Here is a 9,734-nt window from a genome sequence, read left to right as displayed (position 1 = left end):
AGAATCCATCATCTTGTAATACACAGTCTGTCGTACTAGTGTGTTCTCTTAACTAGCCATAACTTTTTCATATTTCAATGAAATTTGGCAAGTATGGTTTTATTTTTCTTGTAAATGTATGGTCTTTCTTAATCCTAAGTGATTAAATTGTAAAACTAAAAGAGAACATAAATTTATATAGGGAGAATCCATCATCTTGTAATACACAGTCTGTCGTACTAGTGTGTTCTCTTAACTAGCCATAACTTTTTCATATTTCAATGAAATTTGGCAAGTATCCATGGTTTTATTTTTCTTGTAAATGTATGGTCTTTCTTAATCCTAAGTGATTAAATTGTAAAACTAAAAGAGAACATAAATTTATATAGGGAGAATCCATCATCTTGTAATACACAGTCTGTCGTACTAGTGTGTTCTCTTAACTAGCCATAACTTTTTCATATTTCAATGAAATTTGGCAAGTATTGGTTTAATTTTTCTTGCGATGGCATAAACTTTCTAAATCTTACATGATAAGTTGTAAAAGAACTGAAATTTACATAGGGAGAATCCATCATCATGTCATATTCAGACAGTTGTACTAGTGTGTTCATATTTCAATGCAATTTGGCAAGTATGGTTTTATTTTTTTTGTAAATGTATGGCCATTCTTAATCCTTAGTGATTAAATTGTAAAACTAAAAGAGAACCTAAATTTATATAGGGAGAATCCATCATCTTGTCATACACAGTCTGTCGTACTAGTGTGTTCTCTTAACTAGCCATAACTTTTTCATATTTCAATGAAATTTGGCAAGTATGGTTTTATTTTTCTTGTAAAAGTTTGTTTTTTCTTAATCCTAAGTGATTAAATTGTAAAACTAAAAGAGAACCTAAATTTATATAGGGAGAATCCATCATCTTGTAATACACAGTCTGTCGTACTAGTGTGTTCTCTTAACTAGCCATAACTTTTTCATATTTCAATGAAATTTGGCAAGTATGGTTTTATTTTTCTTGTAAATGTATGGTCTTTCTTAATCCTAAGTGATTAAATTGTAAAACTAAAAGAGAACATAAATTTGTATAGGGAGAATCCATCATCTTGTAATACACAGTCTGTCGTACTAGTGTGTTCTCTTAACTAGCCATAACTTTTTCATATTTCAATGAAATTTGGCAAGTATGGTTTTATTTTTCTTGTAAATGTATGGTCTTTCTTAATCCTTAGTGATTAAATTGTAAAACTAAAAGAGAACATTAATTTATATAGGGAGATTCCATCATCATGTTATACACAGTCAGTCGTACTAGTGTGTTCTCTTAACTGGCCATAACTTTTTCATATTTCAATGAAATTTGGCAAGTATGGTTTTATTTTTCCTGTAAAAGTATGGTCTTTCCTAATCTAAAATGATAAATTATAAATTTCTTGTATTGAGCAATTCTAACTTTTTCAAAGTATTTGTTTTATATTTTTTTGAAACATTTAAGGAAATGAGAGACTGTTTTCTACTCAAGGCTATAAATCTTAAAAATTTAAATAAATTATTGAAAACGGAGGAGCTTTATAGCTGCTTTATACATGTTATAGACATAATTTATATTCAAAAATAAATATTAGATTTTATATAGTCAGTCCGTACCTGTATGCGTATTGAATGAATTTATTAGAGTCCTTGCATGATCATGCTGACCAGTGAAACCTTGAGGGCTTTAGGTCTTTTCTTTCATTTTATTTCATGTAAATTTGCTTGGTGTGGTACATGTATTTTTTTTCCATAACACCTTCCAAACGCTACCAGTTCGTCTTCTTTCATCTCTTTTTTATGATTTAAATTTATTAATTCCTTTGAAAAAGCTATAAAAGTGTTATATTGCATGAAAGAAGACGAACTGGTTCTTTTAATCACTTTAAAGAAAGCATTTTTCTGGTTTAGGATTGAGAAGCTACTGCATTTACATATTATTTAGAATGGAATACAATGGGATTTATTCCCAAATCAGGGCCAGTGGGCATAAACATCTATAAGTATAATATACTTAACTTTTGTCAGTGTAGCTGAAAAACAAAATCCGGATAAATATAACAGTTTAGTCTTTGAATTTTACGCTATTTGTCAGAGTCACCCATATGTTTCTTAGAGTACGACTTATACATAGGGAAAGAAAAAGATGTGGGTGACAATGGTGCCAAAATGAGGAATTAGAAGTATCACAAGTCATGATTTGATTTGGTCTCTTTCAATCAATTTCAAAAACATTCTTTGAAAAGTAGAGAAGTTTTTGTCTTTGTTTGAATCAAGTCCATTATGCTACAAACAGCAGAGCTCAAACTAAACTCCATGTAAGTAGAACAACTATCATTACTATGTGATTCACGATCAACAGTGTTCAATAACAGGTCACAGGACTGAGGAGTCGGCAGTTTTATCAGTAAAATAGTGAAAACAATAACCTGTGAGCTACGCTAGCGTAAGCAAAGTCACATTATTTTTTACATTGTTTTTCTGATGAAATTGCCGGTCCATTCCATTGTCTTTTTTTTTTATAATCATTTATCTCCCCCACTTGGAATATTATAGATTAACTTTCAAACTTTTATTTGTTTACTTTTTTACTTACGGGTCAGTCAAAAAAAAAAAATAATAATAATAATTCCCTTCTTATCATGCTTATGCCATGTCTTATTTACGTATGCAGTGATAAATGTACAGTACTTGGCCATAAGTGAGTCATAATTTTATTTTTCCACTATATATTTCATTAGGAAACAAATTTTTCTAATATATTCTTGCAGTGTCATTTATTGTTTCTTTTTAATGTCTAAAACACCATAAAATGCAGAATTTGTTGTAGTTTCTTCACATTATTTCAAAATAGTTTTATCTTTATGCATTACCGTGAAATCACAGGTCAAGTGCAAAACAAAAATTTTAAGACTTCAATTTGTTAAGAAATCTTAGTCATTTGAGGTTAGAAATTTTTGTCAAGTCAATATTTTATGATTTATTCTCAATAGTTTAAGTATGATTTTGTTTATCATTTAAGATAAGAAAATTTTAATAATTCTGCATGTTTCAGTGAAAAAATCATGAAAATTGAGCTAAAATTGACTTAACAACAAGTTTTTATGAAAATAGGTTTTTCAATGAAATATGTAGTGTAAAAATAAAATTATGACTCACTTATGGCCAGGTACTGTATATCAATGAATTTGAAAAAAAAAATTAATTAATTAAATTGTTACAAAGTTGATAAAAAATGTACATGTATTGTACTTAATTTATGTTGCAACTCCAAACAATATTTATTTTATAATTCTTACTTGATAATTACAAGCATTAAGAGAAATAATATGGGTTTTTTTACCCCACATGAAAAATTATGGGATAATAAACTCCACATTTTATTTTTAGTGAAATGTGGGTTAAAAAACCCCACGAAAAATAATATGGGTTATTTAACCCCATGGGGTGAAAAATAAACCCCATGGGGTTTTTGTGGGGGTTTTTGTGGGGTATTTTTAAGTTCATGTTTCCCCATGGGATTTTTGTTTTTGAACTCAAATATCTCAAAAACTAGCAGAAAATGTTGAAATTTTTTTTTCATAAATCAATTTGATAATAAAAACCCCACCATTTAAAAAAAACCCTAAGATGATAGCTTTAAAGGAAAAGGGTGCGCAAGTTCGGAAAAATGTCCATTCCGAAGTTGTCCGTCCCACTGTTACTGACACGGTCTGGCGGAGCAATTCTTGAAGCGGATAGCTTCATCTCCCATAGGAATTCGCACATTCAATGGTAGTTTCCTTCCGGGCATCCTCTGAAAAGTTTATTTCATGAACACCTTGCTCTCATGTACAGTAGAATATCAGAACAGATTTGATATAAAGTCCTCGATCGGGGGTAGGGAAATCCGTATGCGCCCCTGGCTTCAATTACAGTGTACAAAACATGATATAGTGTTCGAAAGTTCTTGGTATATAAAAGTGAGTATTTCGGGAATTATTTTAAACTCACCAAGTTGTTGTTTCGCTGAGATTTCCAGTCGTTGAACACTTGAACCATGTTGACTGCCCATGAACTGATGAAGTGTTACGGCGTGTGGTGTTACTTTCTTGATTTTTTAAGCGCACTTATTTCACTGGCCGACACATGTTTTCCGAATCTGTATAGCTAGTATTTTCAGTCCATTCCGTAAAATTTTCCCGTTTCAATTCCGGAAATGATCCCAAACACCAACACTGTAAATCGAAATTCATAAAAGTCCTGGCCACATGGGCCATTTTTAAATCCAATCGCCTGAGTTCATACAATCTGAACTGCTTGACTCGATTGAAAATTATCCACGTCGTAGGCTTGCTGCAAAAACGGCGATTCTTTACGCTATAGACCCTTTCTACTACTTTCTCCAAATCCATAGACTACAAATGAATTGATTATCTCAAGAAAATGATCACGTGGTACAGTACTAAGAAAATTTACCAAATTTGTAAATCCGTTACTTGGATACCAAAAACCCTTCGCGTTAAGACTATCACGTGGTTCTGATTCAGAGTCTTTATTAGTTGATGCAAAGAAAATACCTACTATGGGAAGAGGTCAAATGAAGGGTCATGGGATAAATCAGTTACATGATTGACAGCTCGATGATGCATACAAAATATCGTTTCGTTATTGCAAACTCGGAGGCTAACGCCTCCTCGCGTGCAATAACTCAACGATATTTTGTATGCATCATCTCGTGTCATCATGTAACTATTACATATCGTATGGCGTGTATTTTTGGCGGGATGCTTAAAGAGATATCTCTCTCGCTTAAATTGATATCTCTATAGCTTATAAAGCTATCGCTCTAGGTAAAAGATAATTCTCTTTTGTTTAAGATCTCTCTAAGGTATAACGGTATCTCTGTTAGTCAAAGATATATCACTAGAAGCTAACGAGATATATCTCCTTGGTAGAGAGATATCTATTTTATTGAAAGAAAATTTTCATATCACGAATAAATTGTAAAGGGGCTTTCCAAATAATTCTATAGAAAATATGTAACATGACATTTAACACAGAAACAACATAGAACATAGGAAATGCTATTTGAAATTTTTAGTAATTTTCTTAGAGCTGTTTTACTAGTGTTGACAATTCGGACGATTTTTTAGTAATCTTACGATCGCGAGTACCCGGTTACTCGGATGATTTTTTTTTAAAGTATCCATGTGTAGTACCTGTATTTATCTTATACTTTACTTATCGGTACACATACAAACGATATCAAAGTAAAAGCATTTTAATTTTATATCAAAGATAATAAGACATTTGACACACGAAAAGACAAATAAATACATTGTCAATCACCATTTTTGAATTGGTTTCGTTACACTTTCCTTTTCAGAACCTCGAAATATTTAAATACTCCGAAATTAGTAGTAAAATTGTGGAGTTTCCAGTAAATCACTGGTTTCCGAGTAATATGCAAATAGCAGTTTTTAAGGTCAAAGTCTATTAATCAGTACAAAGCAGGAGCAGAGAGGAACTTCTAAAACATTAGACATTGGATGAGGTGCAATACAGGAATGAGTATCCCCTGCCTACCGGCCATACCAACCGAATGCTCCATGTAATGATCATGAAAAAACGGAAAAATCTCTCGGCAATTCCATGTATTAGTAATGGCATACAATTAGTGTGAAAAACGTCTGTTTTTTGAAGCATTTAACTTATTGATAGGTTGAATTTTGGTTACAAGGTCATTGTATGAAATAAGAGACTTACAAAATGACTTTAAACAAAACGAAAGCTTTTTCTTTAAATAATTCATAACAATATTTTTATATCACCAATTTATACATAGGTATATTTGCAATTTTAAAGACCACTTAAATAAATAGATGACCTTTTTCCTGTTCAACATTTCATTTGATTTGTTTAAGGTATGTCACTGGAGAAATTCGTGAAATCAAGGAGTATACTTTGGATAAGTACTCATATAGTATGATTCAAAATCGCAGAGAAAAAAGGTGGTCAGTGTCCATCTTACTGATCTACGGTACAATTAATTTGAGCTTTTTCATTTACGTTTTAACTCTGTTTAATTACTTTAATCTTTTATATATTTATGTAAATAGGGCAATACATATAATTTTGTTTTACATAAGATAGTTTGAATAATACTTGCTATTGTTTAAATCTTTCAAATTAATGCGCGTTTAAAATTGTGTGACCTTTTTACACTAAAACGTAATATATTTGTGGTATTAAAAACTAATTTATTTGAAAATTATATGTTTTATTAGATTTTTAATGTTCAAAATTCTACATTATTTAATTCATTGTGATAATTTTTATAACATTTTGGAGGACTGAGTTGTAAATCCATGAAAAAAAATGAGAACCTTGAGGTTAAATGATTCATTTGACTTTTTCGTGATTTTCGAGGGAAATTATATATCCCCTGTCATTAATCTGAACATGCTCTTTAATTGAATGACAATTTAAAAAAACCTACTGTTTACGAAAATTGAAAAAAACACATCAATTTTAATTAGATTTATGAATTATAAAAACTTTGTGTGAGTAACGTTTAAACCGAATAAAAGTTTCTATCAATGTTTCTGGCAAATGAAAGATGATGTTTGTACATGTACTGTACTTTCTTATTTGTATCCTGTTAAAGTCTCATGTAGTTAATTGCACTGTCAAGCATCTAGTGAAGACGATATTTCAGACCTATTCGAGAACAGGCAGATTCGTCAACATGTCTGAAATATGTTTAGGAGTGTTTCGTCTGATGTTTCTTCATGATTTCTTGGAGTTTTTCTTCAATTTTGGAAAAATTATATCTATTGTCTGGGTTGCGTTTCCAACAGGATAACATCAGGTCATCGCACTTCTTGGGTGTTCCTTTAGGAGCTGACATTTTGTACCCTAAAAAAATAATTTTAGGTTTATATACGTTGGGTTACCAAAAGGTCATGGACGAATAAGAGAAAATTAATCCTATATACCAGGTATCTATTCTATGATTATAAAAAAAATATAAAGAACATTAAACAACACTTCTTTCAATATTGTTGAATAATTTAGCTTGATATGTTTATAATTTGTCCACCCAGCACTGTCACCATATAATTAAATATTTTTTTCAATAGCGGCTACTACCTTATACAACTTTTTTATGCTTTTCTCGGAGTGAAGAAAGGACTCAAACCTGACTTGATATAACTTGACTTATACGATTTTGAAATGTCATTCACAGCTGCTTTCAATGCATGTAATATTGTATAAATGGATCTATACATAGGACAGTATTTTCAGTTGATCAAGCCAGTCTATTTGCATGTTAGGTTTCAATATCTACCACATATGATGAACGTCAAGTTTTGACGCTTTTGACTCTCTGAATGAAACATTAGCAGTACATTTCTTATCTCTCATAATCTAGATGTATTTCTCTGTATCCCATTTTAACATTTAATGTCTATTCCACGTTTTTCAGAACTGAAACTTTAGAGAATGGTGATGAAAAACCACCCACATTTTGACAAAATTTCAAGCCCTTAATAGTCTAGACACACCATAAAAAGTAAAATGATTCAATGGTATTCAATTAAGATGCGATTCACATTCCATTTAGATATACCGAATATGTCTTGTCAATCAAAAATGGTAATTTCCATTCTTATGTCAATATAATATCTGATAGTGAGCCCGGGATTAAAAATACCTCAGAGTATGGCAGATCTGTTTCATACTTGGATATTTTACTTAAAAGAGATGTTAATGGTCATTTAACAACCATGCTTTGTGATAAACGTGATCTTCAATACTATTTGTTATCTCCCAACTTGTTTCATGCAAAATCTAGATGAGATTTTGTTAAAATCTTAAGCTAGAAATGCAAAATAAATTACTGTATTCGAAACAAAATAATCATTGCATGTCCACATAAATGAAATACAAGGAATACACATGTATATACAAAAAATGTTATGTCGTAAAGCTATATACATCTATCCTGCTTCTGATAAAATGAAATTTCATTGTTAGAGAAGAATTCTGTGAAGGATATGGAGATAACAAAAAGTATCCAATGTCAAAGTCCATAAAACAATACAAAATCAATGTATGTGGATTCACAGCTTAGTTAACCCACAACATATTCATATGTCCCCCTCCACAGGACGTACCCAACACACATTAAATCAATATGCCATCTACAAGTGCTATACTGCGCAGATCATAGTCAATACGTTGTGTTCATTTTAACTCAGAAAAAAAACTTAATTATGAAATCTTCGACAGGATTAGTACACCTTGCCCAATATTTCAATTTTTCAAGGATCCCACATATTCTGTATAACCCCTCTAAGTGCCTACATAAGTAATAATGTTCATTACCAGATGTAACTTTTTCCATTATCTCTTCATTTGTGAACCCTTCATAAGGTAATTCTCCTGATGAAAATATCTCCCACATCAGGATTCCAAAACTCCAGACGTCACTAAAGAATGTATACTTTCCTACAGAATAAACACTTATTACTATATTTCAAACGATAAACTACTTTATCTGGTTTCAGGAAAGTACTCTCTCTCTCTCTCTCTCTCTCTCTCTCTCTCTCTCTCTCTCTCTCTTGTTACCAAGCAGGAAAACTTCTGGTGCAGTCCATTTCACTGGAATGTTACTGCCTTTAGTTATTTGATATCCATCACCAAATTCTGTCATCCGGAAGTTTGATATCTTCACCCTTTTATCATCCACAGAGCAATTTCGTGCTGCAAGGTCTCTGTATAATGTTATATATGAATTAATATTGATCAATTCTGTATATTTTCAGTAAATATTTGTTATGCTTAATTATATATATACAGTATGATTTCAGTATTTCATCGATTTCATTGTAATTGATACTATTTTATTTAAAAGCAATTAATTGATGTTTTTATGACATTCTGAGAAAGAACTAATTATCCTTACCTATGAATGAATCTTCTATGGTGTAAGTAAGTCATTCCACTTGCAACATCCTTACACATTTGAATTCTTTTTCCCTTTGAAATGGATACGCTTTCTACCCTAAGATAACTTAGTAATATTCCACCTATTTAAAAGAATATTTATTTTACAATTTATATTTAAATAATTTGCTTATCATTTTAATCATAGATTTATTCTTCTGTTGATTTACATTGTTGAGTAATTCTTAAACATTTATTAATTCAAGAATATCACCAATTATCGAATAATTGAGTTTAATATTGTTTTTTATTACATGTTTAAAAGAAATTCATTTGAAAAGATACAATTATGTATTTGGTTAATTAACGAGAAAAAACTTTTTGTTAATATCAATTAATCTTGCACTGAATAATATTAATCAAAATTCCATTTTCAACAATACATTTTTTTTTATTTTTTGAATCATGCGCTTTATTTCATCTTTATTCTACATTCTTAAAAAGTTGTAATTTTTTAAAAACAGTTCAATTTCTAAGAAAATTATTCTCTCCCCTTCGAGAGATGTATTTGTAAAAAGAAAGAAAGGAGAGATATCAAGGTAATGCTACAATTTGTCTGAGTTACCAGAGAGGTATTCCATGACAAGTAAAACGGGACTTTCTAATGCAGAATATCCAATGAGTCTGATTATGTTTGGATGACTGAACTTTCTCAATAACCCGAGATTCTTGAATGCTTGTTCTTGATTTTCCCACATTTGGATGAAAACCTTCGCGGAACCAAATGTTCCA

At 30.7% G+C, this 9,734-nt stretch overlaps 1 protein-coding gene across 1 annotated transcript; it reads right to left on the bottom strand.

The window, feature by feature from the left end:
- Positions 1-6,344: 6,344 nt before the first annotated feature.
- LOC134279517 (tyrosine-protein kinase Fer-like) lies at positions 6,345-9,728 on the bottom strand. Its single transcript, XM_062761927.1, has 5 exons — positions 9,568-9,728; positions 8,962-9,085; positions 8,625-8,770; positions 8,382-8,504; positions 6,345-6,908 (listed from the first exon to the last, which is right to left on the bottom strand). The coding sequence occupies exons 1-5, from the start codon at positions 9,698-9,700 to the stop codon at positions 6,754-6,756; spliced, it is 681 nt and encodes a 226-aa protein (XP_062617911.1). The 5' UTR covers positions 9,701-9,728; the 3' UTR covers positions 6,345-6,753.
- Positions 9,729-9,734: the final 6 nt, after the last annotated feature.

Source organism: Saccostrea cucullata, unplaced genomic scaffold, assembly GCF_032062105.1.
Source record: "Saccostrea cucullata isolate Sc308-1 unplaced genomic scaffold, CSIRO_AGI_Scuc_v1 ctg6258, whole genome shotgun sequence".
NCBI classification, from domain to species: Eukaryota; Metazoa; Mollusca; class Bivalvia; order Ostreida; family Ostreidae; genus Saccostrea; species Saccostrea cuccullata.
This window is presented reverse-complemented; position numbering and strand designations above follow the sequence as displayed.